Raw genomic sequence first — 22238 nt, 5'->3', positions numbered from 1 at the left:
CTTCTTGTTGACAAGTCCAGTAGGCGTGGCGATGATGTAGTCTGCTAGCCTTGCACGCAGGTAGCTGTGTAGTACCTTGCTCATGAGTTTAACCCACTGACTCATGCAACTTCCCCGCTTCAAGAATAACTTTTCCGTGTACACAAGTATGAGAAGAAATGACAACAACTCAGTCTCAACATTGACCATATTTACAGTGTATAATGAATTCCTCTCCTACATAATATAATAATTTAAATAATAAATGATATACTAATATATACAATATGATTCCAAAAGCCTTATTTACAAATGATTGAAGTTAAAATAAATATGTCATATAAATCATTGCCGATGGCGGATAATCTTGATATCGAGTGATATCGCGTAAAAGTATGGCTGGAGGAGCCTGGACGGTTAAAAGGGAGCAATATTATGCAAGATCCAAATTTTTTGTAAATAAATATAGAACACTCAGTTGAGAAGATTCATTTATGACCAGTTTTTTTGTAACGTAAATGATTCCACGTAACATAATAAAAAGAATATAGTGTCTGACGGGTAGATTTGAATCGATGTTTACTCGAGTTAAACAAGGTTAAATATTCGACTCACTACATGACTATTTTGCCATTAATGCTCTCACGGCTCGTACTTATAGACATGATTCTGTATAGGCTTTTGGGCTTATGCCGTGTCAAAAAGTAAGGTGAAATTCTCACCATGAATATGTTTTGTGATCTGAGGTCAATAAACAAAAACTACGGACATCACTGCGTCTTCAAATGAAATTTTATTCAGCATTGTTTTTGTGTCATTCACCTAACCACAGATACCCACGTTTTCAGACAGTCTATAAACAGCGAGATTTATATAACTACAGTGTAAGAGACACTTGATTCACAAATTATAATGTTTATTACTGAACGGATTTCTCCTTCAGACAGTAAACACTTTGTACAACCCGATAGGATTCAACTGTTACATTTGCTGTTCGCAGATAAAGCCATACTGGCTTTTGGCGTCATAAAGAAGACCATCTTTATCTGCTACGACGTAGTTGGCTTCGGATCCTTGATTAGGTTCGCCAGGTGCCCAACGAGAATAGCCCGTTTTATCCAGCGGCTCACCTGAAAATATGAAAAATATAATCATAGACAGAATTTTGCCATGACAACATATTTGGCAGCTTGAAATTCACTGAACAAATTACATGTTATTAATCGATAGATACAATGACACATAGCGAAGGAGCGATAGCATTGCCATTGACATGATGAGGGGGATATTGTAATTGAGACCAAAGGTGTTGATATGTACCAAGATATATCAAATATAAATTATTAAAAGGGACAAGCACATTTAAAATTATGTAACAAAACAGTATCCTCATGTTGCATAAGCCATTTCTATACCCCGTTTAGATAAACAACAAAGAAATGAGTTGTGTTTGAAGCACAGGTTGTATTATAGAAATATGGACAAACGTCAGGAAGTATCTCACACCAGAATTACAAACCTAACCCATAAACATACACTATCAAATACTACGTTTTTGAGTTTATCATTATTATTGTTACGTTTTGGCGGGGTAAATAAACGCGTACAATAACTTGTAGCGTTCTACTTCTAATATTGATTAATTGGCTACTAAGGCTACACATTACACAGAGGATAACCGAGCTCACTACATACACAAGTACACAGGACACACACTTACACGGTACGCGCTCTCTATCTTAGTCCTCACTCTTTATCTACACAGATACACACAGTCTCTGATCACTTACACTAAAGTTCTCACTCAACTGCTCCCTCATAACCGTTGGCGTTGTCACAGTCCACAGTTCGCACCCCGTACACGACATTCTCGTAACTGGGGATGAGGTTCTCTCTTCGCTTCCCGCTGTAATTCCGTTCGCAGGTTACACACGTCGGCACAAGGGTCCCCTTTAAGATTCGTCAGAACACCCAATATCATTCTACAGCAGGCGACCCCGAGAGGCACACACACGTCGATAGCCAGTTTCCCCTTCAAGCTGCTCCAGAACACCCAATGCCCTTCTACAGCAGGCGGTCCCAAGAGACACATATACATCGCTACCCAGTGCCCCCTTCAAGCTGCACCAGAACACTAATGTCCTTCTATAGCATGATGCCTTAAAAGACACACACATACCGGCACCCAGTGTCCCCTTCAAGCTGCACCAGAACACTCAATGTCCTTCTACAGCAGCCTGCCCCAAGTGGCACACACACGTCGGCACCCAGTGTCCTCTTCAAGCTGCACCAGAACACCCAATGTATTTCTACAGCAGCCTGGCTTAACAGGTACACACACGTCGGCACCCAGTGTCCTCTCAAAGCTGCACCAGAACACGCAATGTCCTTTTACAGCAGCCGGCTCCAAGAGGGACAAACGCGCGACGGCAGGAAAACTGGACGACCCTCAGTTCGACAAACAGCTCCTCTCAACTCCGGCTGTCTCTTACCGGCAACTCCACTTGAACTGATTCCTCACACTCACTCATAGAACGTCTCCAATTCCAACTCAACACTATCACTCAACTCTCGGCTGAGCTCTAAATGAGCTCCTCGCTAACTCACTCGCTGCCAAAACGCTCCTGTCATCAGCCGGACCTCCGAGAAACTTCGGTCTCGCTATGTGCGTAGAAGCCTCCAGACATAGAAATACCTCGGCCTGCGGAGCTAGTAGTATCTTCTCCACAAGGTTCCTAGGGAAATATGGCCAATGAGAGTCACTGGAGCAGAGTCTGAGCAATAAGAGTGGGCCCTCTCCAGTCAGGTCGGCTGAGCAGCAAAAAGCGATGATCACTTCCCGCTTCATCCCCGCTCCAATAAACAGTGAACATACTGCGCTATTATTATTATTATTATTATTATTATTATTATTATTATTATTATTATTATTATTATTATTATTATTATTATTATTATTATTATTGTTGTTCCGGGATATCTGTGGAACAGCAGAGGTGAAAGAAGGTGCGACTGGAATGGGTCTAAGTACAAAGCTGAAAGATTAATTAAAATTTAAATAAAGGTTATATTTTAAATAGACAACAAGATTTAACAAATTTTCACTAGGTGAAATAACAATGAAAAATTAAGTACAGTTATAATTTTACAAGCGGAAACACAAATTTTAGGAGATCATTACAAGATCTGGGCTACGAGCCACAAGATTTATAATTCCTGAGCTCTCAGCTCACAACCACAATTAAGCACAGGGCAGAAAACCCCTAATTACATGGAGCACTTGCTCCCACCTAGTAATGTCAAGCCTCCTAGACTCACCTTTCAAAATACCAGAAAGAGCTGACCCGCTCTCAATCTTTGAAGCCTATTAAACACAATACCAGACTTTTACACATAATTGCCATCGAGGCACAATTTACACCAAATGAAACGGGGAAATCTCGTACCCAAACTACTGGGCCTCAGGGGAAAAGAACAGATTAATGAAATGGCCCAAAATACCAAGGTGAATGGAGGCGTTGCTTGCACTGCTACATGAATACTAGTTAAAACCTGAGGGGCACTAGGCCGATTAAACAGGGATTATTCCCACACTAGGGAGGTGACTCGTATAAGAAAAATTTAATACATTAAGAGTAGAAAATCGGTTAAGGAAACGTAGTCACCACAACTCAAAAATGATAGGGAGCTCGAGAGGGTAAAGCACACTCTATCGCCAATTTACAGTCAAAGTAATAAGAAGGTTGCATTGTTGGATGCGCTTGAGAACGGTTGGCTGTTGAGAGAGCTCTTGCATTATTGTAGTGATAAAGTAGTGAAAACCTATTGAAATAGCTTAATTTTGTGTATATCTGATTCATTTAGTGCTGTTTATATAGTGGTGTTTAGTGCTTGTTGGTAGAAATTGGGAGTAGTAATAATTATTTAAATTTTGAAACAAGTAATTCAGTTGGTCTTCAGTAAATTACCGTACGTTTTCTAGGTTAAGTAGGCTAGCTAGGTGCACCTTGTTTCGAATTTAGCTTTAGGTAATACTTTAGGTAACAATATTAACTCTAAAAATATTTGTAAATATCTGTAGGTTCGTTGGCTGTACTTACAAAGGCAGATTATCATAAGAAATAGTACCGTATCTTCTGCAGCAACTTCTCCGGTATTTCGTATATACCGGTATACGTTCAAACTATCGGGAAGGTAATAATTTACTACATTAAAAAACACGATACGCCTGTAAACTTCCATTTAAAAAGAAGTTAAAGAGATTACACGGTAATAGTTAACAGTCGTATTGTTATTGATTATTGTCGCTCCTCGTATTCAAATATTGCATTGTTGGCTACAGTCGTGAACAAAGGGTGTAGTGTAGTCAAGTAAATATAAATAAAAATCAGCTGACCTTGAATTCCATTCATTTGTACTTCTGAGTAGGTAGTCAGTATCCGTAATTTATATTTCGCTCCCTCGATCTTTCAGCATTTATGAGCGGTTAGCTAATAATAATAAAGTTCATATATCCCAGTAATTGCAGTTCAAGTCCCTGGAGTAGTAGTAGTAGTTTTGATAGAAATATTTGAGAAATTATTGTAGACAACCTCGTATTTTTCAGTAGGCCTAATTAAGGACACTTTTGTTTTTTTCTCCGTCCCGTGGAGTAGGGAAAATAATAGTAATCCACCAGCTGTAATAATCACATAACCACATTTCAGTAGAATTGTAGTGAAGATAAGGTATAATATATTAGATAGTATCTTGCCAGTTATATTCGTGTTTTTCTTCGTGTACGGCAATCCTTTTGATACTTAAGCATTTAACCAAACGCAGTGTAGTGTAGTGTAGATACATTGTAGTATAGATACAGTACATTTAGATAGTGCCGTATCTTGCCTGCTATATTCGTGTGTTATCTTTCGTGTATATCTATTAGACCGTAATACTAATAATAATTTGTCTAAGCATTTAGCTTCGTTGGTAATCTTTGAGTACAGTAGTTCTTGCAAATTTGATTTCTGTTGTGCTTAGTAGTGACATACGGTACGGTACCGGTATCGTAATTAGGATACGTCTGAAAGTAGTTTAAAAATTACTGTAGTGTACTGTACAGTAGTATACGAGTAATATCCTATTAGAATTTAGTGTGCTTATTTTATTATTGTAAAATATGTGTGTAGTACTGGTGTAGTAGAGGTATCCGTAGAAACTCTTACTAAAATATTGTTGAAATTAGGATAGGCTTAATTGCAGTTTGGAATTGTGTAGTTCTTGTATATTACTTTCGATATTCAGTAATTAACAGCAGCTTTTATCCTGTTAGGGGTTGTAGGATAAAAAAAATAGAGCACGACTAAGTAGTATTGTAGTGTAGTCGTATATTAATTACCTTATTGTTGTGTACTATCCCAGACAATATATCCCTCCGTTCATTTTTTTTTTTGCAAATAAGTTATTTTATTTTTTTTATTTAAAAATTTCCCCCCGTAAAGAATGGCTAAGGAGCGCGAGTGTACTTATTGTGGGTAAGGTGAGGCATTGAGGGGTATGAGGGAGGAGTTGGAAAGTTTGAGGGAGATAATTAGGATTCTCACAGAAGACAGGAAGGAAGATAGGACTCCCTCAAACAATGTACAGGTTACAGTAGGTGTACAAGAGGGAGGGGAAGGAAAGGGAGGAGTTGTAGAAGACAGGTGGTCTAATGTTCTAAGGGGAAGGAGATTGCAGGCCAAGGGCTCTATTCAGGATCAGAATTCAGGACAGGTGTCTGTGCAAAATCGGTACGAGTCACTCCAGGTAGAACAACAGAGGCAGGATGAGGGACAGGGAACTGTTGCTGAGATGCATGGAAGTAGGAGGAAGGGAAACGGTAGGAAAGGGAAAGGTAGAGTAGAGGATAGGAAAAGACAGGTGGAACAGGGTCATGGGAAGGAGAAAAGGGAGGAGGAAGTAGCTTCTGCAGCTATCAGGAAAGATAGGGCTGACCAGGAGAGGAGGGGATCAAATGAGGTGGGTAGGGTTGAGGTTCTGGTCATGGGGGATTCCATCGTTAGACACGTGGGGAAAGTGTGTGGAGGAAAGGGAACCAGGGTAGAATGTTATCCAGGAATTAGGTTGAGGCAGATGTTGAGGAAAGTAGAAGAGAGGGAGGAGGGGAAGGAGAAGGTGGTAGTGTTTCACGTTGGTACCAACAACGTAAGGCAAGCTGATATAAGTACCAACATAGTTGGAGATGTGTGGGATCTGGTAAATGCAGCACGGGTGAAGTTTAAGAAAGCGGAGATTGTTATTAGTGGAATACTGTGTAGGAGGGATACTGACTGGAGGGTGATTGGGGATTTAAATGAGACTATGGAGTGGGTATGTGGGAAACTGGGAGTGAAATTTCTAGATCCAAATGGGTGGGTAGGAGATAGGGATCTGCGCTCAGATGGCCTTCATTTAAACCGCAGTGGTACGTATAAGTTAGGAAATTTGTTTGGAAGGGTATTAGGGAGGTACATTCAGGGAAACGGGATGGCCTAGGAAGCGGTGATAAGGGAACAGGGACCTGGAAATCAAGTAGGGATGACATAAAATTGTTAGTGTTGAACTGTAGAAGTATTGTAAAGAAAGGAATAGAATTAAGTAATTTAATAGATATATATTTACCAGATATTGTAATAGGAGTTGAATCATGGCTGAGAAATGATATAATGGATGCAGAAATTTTCTCACGGCACTGGAGTGTGTATCGTAGAGATAGGATAGGAAAGGTGGGAGGGGGAGTTTTCATTCTGGTGAAAGAAGAATTTGTAAGCTACGAAAAAGTTAAAGATGAGACACATGAAATTCTAGGTGTAAGGCTCATTTCTAAAGATAATAGGCAACTTGATATATTTGGAGTGTACAGATCGGGAAAGGGTAGCACTGATGCGGATTCGGAATTATTTGATAGGATAGTCAGCTATGTGGGAAACGACATGGAAAGAAATGTGATTGTAGCGGGAGATCTGAATTTGCCAGATGTCAATTGGGAAGAAATGCGAACGACAGGAAGCATGACCAACAAATGGCAAATAAGTTAATATGGGAAGGACAGCTGATTCAGAAAGTGATGGAACCAACCAGAGGGGAAAATATTTTGGATGTGGTGCTGATAAAACCAGATGAGCTCTATAGGGAAACTGAAGTAATAGATGGTATTAGTGATCATGAAGCTGTTTTTGTGGTAGTTAAAAATAAATGTGATAGAAAGGAAGGTCTTAAAAGTAGGACTGTTAGGCAGTACCATATGGCTGATAAAGCAGGTATGAGGCAGTTTCTAAAAAGTAACTATGATCGGTGGAAAACGGTAAATAAAAATGTAAATAGACTCTGGGATGGGTTTAAAAAATTGTTGAGGAATGCGAAAACAGGTTTGTACCTTTAAGGGTGGTAAGGAATGGTAAAGACCCACCTTATTATAATAGAGAAATAAAGAGACTAAGAAGGAGGTGCAGACTGCAAAGAAATAGAGTTAGAAATGGCTCTGGAAGTAAGGAGAAATTGAAGGAACTTACTAGAAAATTAAATCTAGCAAAGAAGGCAGCTAACATGATGGCAAGCATAATTGGCAGTCATACAAATTTTAGTGAAAAATGGAAGGGTATGTATAGGTATTTTAAGGCAGAAACAGGTTCCAAGAAGGACATTCCAGGAATAATTAATGAACAAGGGGAGTGTGTATGTGAGGATCTTCAAAAGGCAGAAGTATTCAGTCAGCAGTATGTAAAGATTGTTGGTTACAAGGATAATGTCGAGATAGAGGAAGAGACTAAGGCCAAAGAAGTAATAAAATTTACGTATGATAACAATGACATTTACAATAAGATACAAAAGTTAAAAACTAGAAAAGCGGCTGGAATTGATCAGATTTCTGGGGATATACTAAAGACAATGGGTTGGGATATAGTACCATATCTGAAGTACTTATTTGATTATTGTTTGGCCGAAGGAGCTATACCAGATGAATGGAGAGTTGCTATAGTAGCCCCTGTGTATAAAGGAATGGGTGATACACACAAAGCTGAAAATTACAGGCCAGTAAGTTTGACATGCATTGTATGTAAGCTTTGGGAAGGCATTCTTTCTGATTATATTAGACATGGTTGTGAAATTAATAACTGGTTCGATAGAAGGCAATTCGGTTTTAGGAAAGGTTATTCCACTGAAGCTCAACTTGTAGGATTCCAGCAAGATATAGCAGATATCTTGGATTCAGGAGGTCAAATGGGCTGTATCGCGATTGACATGTCTAAAGCATTTGATAGGGTGGATCATGGGAGACTACTGGCAAAAATGGGTGCAATTGGACTAGACAAAAGAGTGACTGAATGGGTTGCTATATTTCTAGAAAATAGATCTCAGAGAGTTAGAGTAGGTGAAGCTTTGTCTGACCCTGTAATAGTTGAGAGGGGAGTTCCTCAGGGCAGTGTTATCGGACCTTTATGTTTTCTTATATATATAAATGATATGAGTAAAGGAGTGGAATCGGATTTAAGGCTTTTTGCGGATGATGTTATTCTCTATAGAGTGATAAATAAGTTACAAGATTGTGAGCAACTGCAACGTGACCTCGAAAATTTTGTGAGATGGACAGCAGACAATGGTATGTTGATAAACGGGGCTAAAAGTCAGGTTGTGAGTTTCACAAATAGGAAAAGTCCTCTCATTTTTAATTACTGCGTTGATGGGGTGAAAGTTCCTTTCGGGGATCATTGTAAGTACCTAGGTGTTAATATAAGGAAAGATCTTCACTGGGGTAATCACATAAATGGGATTGTAAATAAAGGGTACCGATCTCTGCACATGGTTATGAGGGTGTTTAGGGGTTGTAGTAAGGATGTAAAGGAGAGTGCATATAAGTCTCTGGTAAGACCCCAACTAGAGTATGGTTCCAGTGTATGGGACCCTCACCAGGATTACCTGATTCAAGAACTGGAAAAAATCCAAAGAAAAGCAGCTCGATTTGTTCTGGGTGATTTCCGACAAAAGAGTAGCGTTACAAAAATGTTGCAATTTTTGGGTTGGGAAGAATTGAGAGAAAGAAGACGAGCTGCTCGACTAAGTGGTATGTTCCGAGCTGTCAGCGGAGAGATGGCGTGGAATGACATTAGTAGACGAATAGGTTTGAATGGCGTCTATAAAAGTAGGAAAGATCACAATATGAAGATAAAGTTGGAATTCAAGAGGACAAACTGGGGCAAATATTAATTTATAGGAAGGGGAGTTAGGGATTGGAATAACTTACCAAGGGAGATGTTCAATAAATTTCCAATTTCTTTGAAATCATTTCGGAAAAGGCTAGGAAAGCAACAGATAGGGAATCTGCCACCTGGGCGACTGCCCTAAATGCAGATCAGTATTGATTGATTGATTGATTTTAAAATTTTACATAAGCCGGCACTAAGTTACATTTTTAGAAAGGTGGGTTACATTGAAAAGTTTTCGGACCTTCCCCGAGGGCTAAACTGCTGAGCTAGCAAGAAAGAAAGATGTTAAAAGGCCATCACCTTGTAGAAGAGCTGCTGGCGGACGAAAGAGACGCTTCCCGCCTCCTGCTATACTTCCATACACTAAGCTAGATGTTGTACGAGTGGGGGAGATCTTGGAAAATCAGCAGTTTTTATACTCTCGGGGAAGATTCGAGACCTTGCATGAATGATTAAGACACACCCACAGTCGTTTATTGGGTAGCTTACAGTTACACCTCAACAATGGGCAAGAAAGACGCCATTGACGATTGGCTAATTTCAAAACTGGCGGAAAGAAAGATTAATATTGCCAACCCACGAATGAAAGAACAACATTCAGTAAAGAACAAACTTATGAATATAAAAAATCTTCAAGAAAAGTTCCTTCAGTTCGCACCGGGGTGCATGATCATAGTGTTTGGTAGAGACATCTGTGAGAGAATGTCCACACTTCATGATAATTAGTAAACAAAAACAATTCGAAATTAACTCAGTGACATCTTCTGATAAACGGTTGAATGAATTCAGCTTTAAAGTTCAGAGTTTCAACTGTAGAGGAGTACTTTAAGGCGGAAAATTCAAACGTGCGACGTATAGGTGTACCAACCGGTACAGACCTCCCCCCCCCACCAAATGTCCTTCCAAGGGGTGGTACAGAAGGATGTTGAAGAAAATTATTTTCCAAAACAAAAGTCCAAGTTTTGTTTAATCCCACATTAATCATCACTTGAAGAAAAGTTTTGCTTCCTTGCAAATAGATTTGTTGAAGTACATGGAGGAAACATTAATAGATGGAAAAGTCTCTTAACGTAGAATAGAAGAAGAATTTTGAAGAAAGTCAACAAATTTTAGTCTTTTTTTGTGGATGAATAAATAAATTCCAGACTAGGAGTGTCTTTCTTGTTGTACACTGCCAAATACATGTTACTAATTTTGACGGCCAGACCAGTCGCCGCTGCCAATGTTCAGTCGAGGTCGCCCCGAACCCTCAAGTACCCTGAGATACCTCTCTCCCGCACTATGAGAAGGGTAGTCGTGGTGAAGGACGCCGCAGATGTGAAGTTTGTTTAGAGCCCCCAGATAAGCTTGCGGTTGGTTAGCCGCACTTCAGACTGTGCCGGGAAATAGACTCCGGCGCACTGTACACAGTAGGACATCACGGGAGTAGAGTGGGCCCTTACCCCACCACGGTGGTGGTAAGGCGCCGAACGGGCTGTGGGGCTCTGAAACAGTAAGATCTCGGCGGCAGTATTGTTGTTGACATCTGATTTCTTTCCTTTTTTTTCTAGGGTACGTTCATGATGGTGAGGCAGAGGGGTCAGCGGCGTGGGGAAAAAAAATTTAAGCCACTGGTATGGTTTAGCAGGTGACGGAAGCTTGGTAATGGCCGCAGGGAAGAGACAGCAGAGTAACCATAGGAGAAAGTCGTACATATTTATACATAGCAGATGACAAAACAAAGGGCAGAAGGCCTAACATTAATAGAAAATATAACCCTTACACCGTTGCAAGACACAGATGGCAAGTTATCAATTACATTACACAGGTTTCACCTGAGACAGGTGAACCCTAAAGATCCTCTCGGTGGCTGAATTGCTTACTAATAATGTTACCGGATTTATGAAATCCAAAACGGTGCACGGCCCATGAAATCTGGGGGGCAAGCTTGCCCGCGGGAACAAAGTTTTTGACCATCACTTGGTCTCCTATTTTTAAATTGGAAGGCCTCCGTCCACGGTCATGTCTTTCCCTAAACTTTTCATGAGAAATTTTAAGATTGGCCTTAGTCTTCTTCCATAGATCTCTAATATTATCTGGATCTATTGTCTCAGGTAAGATATCACTAAGAGACCAAAGGTTAGAGAGCGGCGTGTTGGGTACAAACTTAAACATCAAGGAAGCTGGAGTAAACTTATGAGATTCATGAACCGTCGAATTCAAAGCGAAAGCTAACCAATGCAAAGACGTGTCCCACCTAGAATGATCATAATGATGATAGGCAATTAGAGCCGACCTCAGATTACGATTGACCCGTTCAGCTAGAGATGATTGAGGATAGTATGCAGAAGTTTTTACATGTGAGATGGATAGATCAAAACAGACTTTACGGAAGAGATTGGAGGTAAAGGCTTTAGCATTATCAGAGACGATATATTGACACGGACCAACAGAAGCCAAAGATGGAATTTAAACAAGAAATGGTGGACTGAGCGGTAGCCAGCTTAGTCGGAAATAACAAGGAAAATCTTGTGAAACCATCCACACACACAAGAATGAATTTGTTGGCGTTCCCCTTTGAATGGGGGAAGTGTTCTACGTATTCGATATAGAGGCGTTCCATGGGGTGCGACGCTTGTTGAGAAGACAATAGCCCTTGCTTAGTGGACATGGTAGGTTTACTAAGCCAGCAAGATTTACAAGCTTTTACCAATTCACGAATTTCACCGTCCATACCTTTCCAAATGAACATTTCTCGGATCTTTTCTCGAGTTTTGAAAATGCCTAAATGCCCACCTAATAGGGTCTCATGGTAGTACTTGAAGATCATAGGTACAAGGACAGCTGGAACCACAACTTCCATCTTCTGATCATGCCTCGACGGGCAACATAAAACACCATTCCTCAATACATAAGGGAACACATGTTCCCCAGAAGAAAGGGTTTCCATAATAGGAGCCAGGACAGGATCTTCACGTTGATATTTTTCAAGATCCCTAAACAATATGGGAGCATGCGTTAGGATGGCATTTACACCAGGTGATATGGACTCGGGAAGTGAAGAACTGTCTTCCTGTTCAAGAGGCTCTACATCATTGGCAAACATACGGCTTAGTCCATCTGCCACAACATTTTCAGTTTCTCTTATATGCCTAACATCAGTTTGGAAGGCAGAAATTCTGATGGCCCAGCGGGCTATGCGACCAGTGCGACGCGGCCTAGCTAAGACCTAACTTAAGGCTTGGTCATCTGTCTCCAAGTCGAACTTGACATGTTCCAGATAGAGGCGGAACTTTTCTAGTGCAAACAAGACTGCCAAACCTTCAAGTTCATAAATGGAATACTTGGCTTCTTGAGCCGATAAAGTTCTAGACGCATAGGCGATGGGTCGCCTCCTTAGTTCAGTCTCTTGAAGAAGGTCTGCAGCCACCGCCGACGACGACGCGTCGGTTTGGACGATAAATTTCTTCGAGAAATCAGGCATGGCCAGAACAGGGGCATTACACAGCGCTAATTTGAGATCTTCGAAAGCGGCTTGTTGAAAAGGACCCCACTCAAATTTAACGCCTTTCCTACGGAGTAAGTTCAATGGCGCCGCTCTATTAGCGAAGTTAGGAATGAATTTCCTGAAGAAATTCACCATGCCAATGAATCTGGCAATATGTTTGATGTCCTTAGGAGGTTTGAAATCACGGATGGCCTGTGTTCTAGAATGATCTACAGCGACACCATCGGGCGACACAAGATGCCCTAGAAATGACATGGAAGGCTTAGCGAAAGCAACTTTGGACAACTTCACCGTTAACCCTGCCTTACGAAGGCGACTCAGGACCTCTTTCAGATGATCTATATTTTCTTCAAAGGTCTCTGAAAATACGACGTCATCATCAAGATAATGGTATAGATACTCAAAGTTGACGTCGGAGTAGACCCTGTCTAGCAGTCGAGTAAGCACAGCTGCTCCCGTGGGGAGCACGAAAGGCACGCGGTTGTACTCATACAAGTTCCAATCCGCGGCAAAAGCTGTCAGATGTTTAGATTCTTCAGCTAGAGGGATCTGATTATACGCCTGATTGAGGTCTAAGATGGTGAATAATTTAGCTTTCCGAAACCACGAGAAGCAAGAGTGAAGGTCTGGAAGGGGCACAGATTGTAACACCACCTTCCGATTTAAAGTCCTATAGTCAATCACAGCCCGGAAGCCACCGAATTATACCATCTTTTAACATCTGATCTATGACTCTTTCAGAGCCTTCATTTTAGGTGGAGATAACCTATAAGGTGGAAATCGAACAGGAATCGAATCTGTAACTTCAATCTTGTATTCAATAAGATCAGTAACACCAAGAGTATCGGAGAAAACTTCTGGAAACGACTGACACAACTTACGAATACTATCAGCCTGCTCCTCATGTAGATGTCTAAGGTCTAACAACATCTCATATTGGGTAGGCGAAACAGATGAACATGACACACAACTATATTTAAGTAAGGGGATTTTGAAATTACTAGCAAATTTGAAAGTGCACGACTTGCTCTGACTGTCGAGCACTAGACCGGTGCGAGACATGAAATCCGCTCCCAATATAATGGGGCAAGACAAGTGCTTAGCCACAAACAGTTTAACTTTCCAAGTAAATTGAGCAATTCTAATTTTGGCATACAGAAAACCTAAAATTTCTAACGGAGAAGTGTTACCCGAAATGCATTGAACCGAAGACGAACAAAAATCGGAAAATTTACAAACAGATTTTAATTTGGAATACCATTCAGCCGAAATAATGGAACAAACACTGCCTGAGTCTAATAGAGCAGTTACAGGTTCGTTATTCAATTCAATTTTGAGAAATGGTACTGGTGCGGGGGAATCCGCCGCAATCCTAAGACATTCCTTAGGGCATTCAAATATGGGGTTGGAAGACTTCCTACCATGTTCCGAGCCTGACATTTCGGCTGGTTTACTTGGGGCTGAGCCTCGGAAAGATGAGTTAGCCGACTCAGCCGAAGCCACTAGTCATTGATTATTGGTGGAAGTTGCACCCGAAGTTGAGCAGGAGGGAGTGCTATTAGAATTCGGGCAGTTCTTGGCAATATGGGAAAAAGCGCCGCATTTAAAACAGCCTCGAGATGACCCTGCTCCATTCTTTGCCCCGTTGAATTTGATCAAAGGGCACTTGTTGAGGAGATGAACTGCAGACCCACAAGCATAACATTTGCGTGTTACGATGGTTCGGCGAGGTGGAGGCCGAAGATTACTCAAAGAAGGAGGGGGCTCCCTCGCCACACGTAGTGTGTCAGCATATCTAACTCCCTCGGCTGAGACAGCCATAGCTTCTAATTCAGCAAAAGATTGCGGACGCCACGCAAAACACAAGTATGACCTGTAAGATGTTGAAATTCCTTCCACAATGGCCTGTACAATTTGATCTTCAGGGAAATGTAGAGCAAATACCCTAGTGTAAAATTTAATGTCTTCGATGACGTTGGCAAGATTTTCATCCAGTCGCTGTACTCTATAATAGTACTTCTGTATGAGAGAATGAAGTTTGCTAGAAGGTGTGCAAGAAAATCTTCAATAGTTGATTGTTCAGCAATTGCTCTTACTATTTTGTCAGAGAGAACACCAATGGAATATGGATAAATAATCTGCAGAATTTGACACGGAGAAAGCGAAAATACAAGAGCGTGATCTTGGAACTCAACTAAAATCCTTAGGAATGAAATAACATCACAGGTGGAGTTAAGAGAAAACTTAGAAATGCCCCTGAGCAACATTGCTAATGGTTGAGGCAAACTACTGAACCCGAGTGACATAGTAGGTAACGGCCTAAGGGGTGGAGAAGCTGTTTCAGAGTGTGCATTATTCAACACAAATGGAGGGATGGATGTACGACGACCTGACTCGGTTTCCAATGGAGCAGATGTTTGTTGAGTTGCTACGGATTTTCCTCCCCCTTCACCCGTGGTAGAATCCTCCTCGCTAACTATGTTTACCAGAGCGGGTTGGTCGGTTTTGGGGGTATTGCCCCAGTTAACAATAGGCTAAATTTTACTGGACAATTTAGAAAGGTTTTCTATAAGAGCACTAGCCTCCCTCCCTTGAATGTCATTCAACTTAAGAGACAATAGATCAGTAACCCTATTGTAAAAATTGAACAATCTAGCTTGTACACGTTTAAGTTGATTAGGTGATGGATCGCCCCCTTAAAGAACTAACTATAGAGGCTAGCTCAGTAGCATTATCAGTGATCGTGGAGAGAGCGTCGTCAATATCTTTCTCCCCCAAGATGGGGATACTAATCGGCAAATCAAGAGAATCTTTAAGCTTAGTGTTATCGGCCACAACCGTGCCTCCAGATTGAACATTTCTAATAGTTAATTTATTAATTAATTCCTCCTTGCGCAAATAGCCGGGATGGAGGACATCGCGAGGGCCGGACATGGTGACAAAAGATTGACAAATTTAGAAAATAAGAAAGAAAATTCCAGCGACGGAGAAAATTGTTAGAGTTCAAAACAAAAGCAATGTTTAGCCGTCAAAAGGGGCAAAATTGAGACTCATTCAACCACGCTCTGCTACCACTTGTTCCGAGATATCTGTGGAACAGCAGAGGTGAAAGAAGGTGCGGGCTGGAATTGGTCTAAGTACAAAGCTGAAAGATTAATTAAAATTTAAATAAAGGTTATATTTTAAATAGACAACAAGATTTTAAAAAAATTCACTAGGTGAAATAATGAAAAATCAGGTACAATTATAATTTTACAAGCGGAAACACAAGTTTTAGGGGATCATAACAAAATCTGGGCTACGAGCCCCAGGATTTATAATTCCTGAGCTCTCAGCTCACAACCACAATTAAGCACAGGGCAGAAAACCCCTAATTACATGGAGCACTTGCTCCCACCTAGTAATGTCAAGCCTCCTAGACTCACCTTTCAAAATACCAGAAAGAGCTGACCCGCTCTCAATCTTTCAAGCCTATTAAACACAATACCAGACTTTTACACATAATTGCCATCGAGGCACAATTTACATCAAATGAAACGGGAGTATCTCGTACCCAACATACTGGTCCTCAGTGGAAAAGAACAGATTAATGAAATGGCCCAAAATACCAAGGTGAATGGAGGCGTTGCTTGTACACCTACATGAATACTAGTTAAAACCTACGGGGCACAAGGCCGATTAAACAGGGGCTATTCCCACACTAGGGAGGTGACTCGTATAAGAAAATTTTAATACATTAAGAGTAGAAAATCGGTTAGGAAAACGTAGCCATCTCAACTCAAAAATGATGGGGAGCTCGAGAGGGTAAAGCACTCTCTATCCCCGATTTACAGTCAAAGTAATAAGAAAATTTTACATAAGCCGGCACTAATAATAATAATTTCGTGTGGCTATTTCCAGCCGAGTGCAGCCCTTGTAAGGCAGACCCTCCGACGAGGGTGGGCGGCATCTGCCATGTGTAGGTAACTGCGTGTTATTGTGGTGGAGGATAGTGTTATGTGTGGTGTGTGAGTTGCAGGGATGTTGGGGACAGCACAAACTCCCAGCCCCCGGGCCACTGGAATTAACCAATGAATGTTAACATCCCCGACCCGGCCGGGAATCGAACCCGGGACCCTCTGAACCGAAGGCAATACGCTGACCATTCAGCCAACGAGTCGGACAGCCGGCACTAAGTTAGATTTTTAGAAAGGTAGGTTACATTGAAAAAGTTTCGGACCTTCCCCGAGGGCTAAACTGCTGAGCTAGCAAGAAATGAAGATGTTAAAAGGCCATCACCTTGTAGAAGAGCTCCTGGCGGACGAAAGAGACGCTTCCCGCCTCCTGCTATACTTCCATACACTAAGCTAGATGTTGTACGAGTGGCGGAGAGCCAGGAAAATCAGCAGTTTTTATACTCTCGCGGAAGATTCGAGACTTTTCATGAATTATTAAGACACACCCACAGTCGTTTATTGGGTAGCTTACAGTTACACCTCAACAATGGGGAAGAAAGACGTCATTGGCTAAAAGTTAATGACAGAAATTTACGATTGGCTAATTTCAAAACTGGCGGAATGAAAGATTAATATTGCCAACCCACAAATGAAACAACAACATTTAGTAAAGAACAAACTTATGAATACAAAATATCTTCAAGAAAAGTTCCTTCAGTTCGCACCAGGGTGCATGATAGTTTTTGGTAGAGACATCTGTGAGAGAATGTCCACACTTCTTGATAATTAGTAAACAAAAACAATTCGAAATTAACTCAGTGACATCTTCTGATAAACGGTTGAATGAATTCAGTTTTAAAGTTCAGAGTTTCAACTGTAGAGGAGTACTTTAAGGCGGAAAATTCAAATGTGCGATGTATAGGTGTACCAACCGGTACTATTATTATTATTATTATTATTATTATTATTATTATTATTATTATTATTATTATTATTATTATTATTATTATTATTATTATTATTATTATTATTATTAAGCGAACTCTGCCTTTACGCATTGTGTCCGTGATCTTCTCTATCTTAGATTATACTTGTTGCCTGGATTTTCTAATGTAGATGCCATTTTTGTAGTTTGGTCCAAGTATGGTGTGTAGGATCTTTCTTTCTTTCCTCTCTAAATCCGCAAGCAAACATTTCTCGGACAAGATAAGGCATTCAGATGCATACAGTGATACTGGTTTGATAACAGTGTTATAGTGACGAATTTTTGTGTTCAAGGAAAAGCACTTTTTGTTGTAAATATTGCGGGTGGTTTGGAAAGTGACTTCCATTTTCTTGATTCTTGCTGTTATGGCCTCTTTGTCAAGTCCATTTTGCTGAATCCATTCCCCAAGGTATTTAAATATACTAACACGGTTTATCGTTCCATATTTGGTGTTTAGTTGTGCCGTATCATCTTTGATATTTGACATTACTGCTGTCTTTTGAGAGGAAATTTGTAAACCTGTTTGTTCTGCTACTTCCTTCAACACATTGATCTGTTCTGTTGCACTTTCGAAATTTTCTGCGATAAGGGTATATCATCAGCGAACGCTAAGCAATCTATTTCCACTCCATTTTTCTTTGTCCCAATCCTTACGGGTTTGTAAAGGTTTCTTTCTTTTAACGTCTTTCGCCACTCCTGTATTACCTTCTCAAGTATTATTATTATTATTATTATTATTATTATTATTATTATTATTATTATTATTATTATTACTATTATTATTATTATTATTATTATTATTATTATTATTATTATTATTATTATTATTATCATCATCTATATACCAGCAAATGTACCCGTGCATCGGTACGGCATTCAGTGATTAGCCTACTGATTTCTATGTAAATTACTGTGTATGCAGTATGATTTTATTAAATTGCACGTCTCCCAGCATTATGTGAGAAACATCACGAGGAGGACCCCGTACGTTGTTTCCGATGTAAGGTGTGCGTTGGGAAATTATGATGATAATGGCATTGGAGCAAAGTTGTAGATCACTCTAATTTTAACCGAGATTTTATCATCCGTTTTGTGATACAATATACGTTTTAGCCATGAAGTATCTCGAAACGAATGTCTGCACCTTCATTAGAATTGCCTCGATATTTCGATATTCTTTGGGGATGAATGGTGAACAATTTAAACATCCTGGAATTTTTCCGTCGGTTACCGGCTAGAAGTTATAATTTTGCCTAATTTCAATTTTCTACCTCCTCTGGCAAATTGTAACCGCCATCTTCATTTGGAGGAGGTGGAAATGTATACTTTCAGGAAGCTCTTAATCACATGAACACAATAAGTCATCACTTGGGAAAAATATACCCCACTGAGTGAAAGAAACACTTAAATTTCATAACCGGTTTTGGGTTTGATCCTGCCACTGTTCGATGATATGTGAAGAGGTCTCGCTCGTGGAAGGCTGGAAAACTGAAAAGCTCACGTCGATAGATATACCTGTACATAAACGAACTCCTGTGGCACCAAATGTCCAGCTCCTCGGTGCCTTCGGAAACCCTGGGCCGTAAAGCAACATTATTAAAAGCAGGCTAAGGCGCCTTAGATTTTCAATGGCATTTTCTGTACGAGGAGAACCTGGCCTGCTATCAGCATCGTTCCACAAATGCCTTCCTAAATCGGAGCAAATTTTTTTTTTGTCTTTTTTTGCTAGTTGTTTTACGTCGCACCGACACAGATAGGTCTTACGGCGACGATGGGACACAAAAGGGCTAGGAGTGGGAAGGAAGCGACCGTGGCCTTAATTAAGATACAGCCCCAGCATTTGCCTGGTGTGAAAATGGGAAACCACGGAAAACCATTTTCAGGGCTGCCGACAGTGGGATTCGAACCTACTATCTCCCGAATACTGGAGGAGCACATTCAAACCAGCCTACACGTGCATTGTAGTTTGGGGCTTTGGACGAAGAATTTCTACTGGCAGCTCAGAATTTAATTGCCATAGAAAGAGGAACGAACGCTCAAAAATGTCAAAAACTACCTACTGGCTCAAAATAAGTTCCAGTTAACGGTAATTTATGCGACTTAATCGGTGAAAACATAGAACGAGACGAAAAAATGCACGAAGGAAATAGTGCATAGTACCACTCAAAGGAAATTGAATCCAGGATTCGGGATTAGCACTCGCATGTATACGGAAAAATTAAGAGGAATGTAATAAGTAGTAGAATGTAATAGGATAAATATGTCAATACCAAGCGGATGAATTGGAAATATTAAATGTCTCTCTTTAAATTGTGATTATACGAGTTACGGATTTTAGAAAGCGGTAAAAAAGCGGAAATGTAGGCGCAGAGATACTCGTATAAGAAGGTGAGATACGTTGTTATTACATAAGCCTAAATAGGCAACTGAGGAAAGAAATTAAAAGAAAACGGAAGTAGAAGAGAAATAGAGTAATATTAGAGCAAATGCCATAAAACATCTTACGGTGTGAAGTAGTGTGCTACAGTCCGCGCCCTGTTGAAATATTAAAGCCACCCTCAGTGCTATTGGAAGACGTTTGTGTAATCTCCAATGGTATTCCGAAAATATCCCGTAGATTGGCAGCATGACGTCTATCTTCCTTCCTACCTAACGGCCAACCACGAGTTTACAGGAATAATAACGAAAATGGCATTACGTTACTCCCTTTCTGGCAAGCAGCCACAGACTTTGCCATGGTAAACGGTGGGTTCGTTGTCGGTCTGCGTGGGTTTCCCTCGCCCAAGACAGAGCACGAAACCCGCAGAGAGCATAAAATTTCTCCATCATTTGAAGAGTAAGCGAAATTATGTACAAGAAAGTTGTTTAAAAAGAAGGGACGTGTAATATATCACTCATCCTAAGGTAAACCAGACAAATCTTTTCTTCCTTAGATTTTAATGTTTGCAGTAACTTAGTAAGGTCAATGCTCTCTGTCCTTTGACAATAACAAGATAAGTCATTTCGACATAATACTGAACCAAATTTCACTTCCAGATTCTTCAAGAATACAAAATAGTCACCGGTAAGAACCGAATAAGCTGAGTTACCTTGTTAATATTCTGAATATCTATATAAACAAAATCGTAACCACCGTGTGTCTGTACGTTGACTATTTTGGCGAAATTCCGCTACAGTTATCCGTTTCAGGTGTAATAATGATCATCTGCATATTTTTTAGCTTTGGTGTCTGTTTGACGGTTTGTCTGTTTGCCCGTTTGTTTGTTTGTTTGTTTGTTTGTTTGTTTGTTTGTTTGTTTGTTTGTTTGTTTGTTTGTTTGTTTGTTTGTTTGTTTGTTTGTTTGTTTGTTTGTTTGTTTGTTTGTTTGTTTGAGTTCTTATAACTTGAAAACTATAGGATGAGTTTCTACCAAACTTGGTATTTAGAATCCACCTCTCCTTGGGTAGGTTTTAGTGCCAATATTTTTTCTGAATACCTAAATTTACCGAAACCATGATTTTTCACTGCCGCAAAATATGCACATGCAAAGTTTATGGAAATCTACCATCCTTTGTGGAAATCAATTTCTAAAACGTTTTCTCATGTACATCATTTCGATAGGAGGATTGATAATGGAGATATCGTGAACGGTCTGTTTTTCAGGCTAAGTCCAGCGGACATTTCCCAAAAGGTGTTGTACGTGGAGCAGATTCCTTATCAATCTATACAAATAACATCGTAACGACCGTGTGTCTGTACATTTATTATCTTGGAGAAATTTTCTTCTATAACTATCCATTTGAAGGGTAATAATGACCATCAGCATATTTTTTAGCTTTGGTTTGCTCTCATTTTTACCCCCTTCCCCCAAAATCTAGATTGCGGCACAATCTGCCAGACGAGATAGAAAATTGAAATTTGGTAGTATTACACGTTTTAGCCTGTAACTGACGGAAAACTTCCAAGATCTTTAAATTGTTCACCTTTCATCCTCAAAGAATATCAAAATATCGAGGCAATTCTAATGAAGGTGCAGACCTCCGTTTCGAGATACTTCATGGCAAAAACGTATATCGTATCACAAAACGGATGATACAATCTCGGTTAAAATTAGAGTGATCTACAACTTTGCTCCAATGACTTTTCTTCGTATCTCTATTCCTTATAAGTTAGATTTGTCCCTATGTCTCAATTGTAAATAAAAGTTACACTTTTTACACGCAATCATACGTTGAATCACTTATAGGGAAGATAGAATCATCAAATTCTACACGATCAGTGGCCCACACAGTAGCCATATGGGAGCCAAATGCTATGATTTTTGTTATACGAAGAGTAATGCCCTGTGAGACAATATTATCCAAATTTTACACTATTCACCGTTCCTAACTAAATATTGTAACCTTCCAGGTTTTGACACCTATGTATAAATTATTTATAGCCCAAATTACGTGATATCATACGATATCAGAAGATCTGTCATCGGGAATATTTAATAGACATCTGTAAATTTTATTACAGGCGATTATAAATCTAGATAACATACAAATCATTTATTATTTATATTATTACAGCACATTTTATTATTTATATAATGTAGGAAGAAGTTTTCATTACGTTCTGTATTTTAGTCTATACTAGAAAGCTACAA

The 22238-nt window shown here is 40.0% G+C and overlaps 1 protein-coding gene across 2 annotated transcripts in view; it reads right to left on the bottom strand.

Annotated features, from left to right (window-relative positions):
• Positions 1–753: 753 nt before the first annotated feature.
• LOC136875019 (hemolymph lipopolysaccharide-binding protein-like) overlaps positions 754–22238 on the bottom strand; it is a 61236-nt gene continuing 39751 nt past the window's right edge. For both annotated transcript variants that reach the window (XM_067148737.2, XM_067148738.2), the window contains exon 5: positions 754–1109. In XM_067148737.2, the coding sequence (XP_067004838.2) occupies positions 961–1109 (149 nt within the window). In that variant the 3' untranslated portion in view covers positions 754–960. The remainder of the gene's footprint in view (positions 1110–22238) is intronic.

Source organism: Anabrus simplex, chromosome 5, assembly GCF_040414725.1.
Source record: "Anabrus simplex isolate iqAnaSimp1 chromosome 5, ASM4041472v1, whole genome shotgun sequence".
NCBI lineage: Eukaryota > Metazoa > Arthropoda > Insecta > Orthoptera > Tettigoniidae > Anabrus > Anabrus simplex.
Note: the sequence above shows the minus strand (reverse complement) of the source record. Positions and strands in the feature narration are given on the sequence as shown.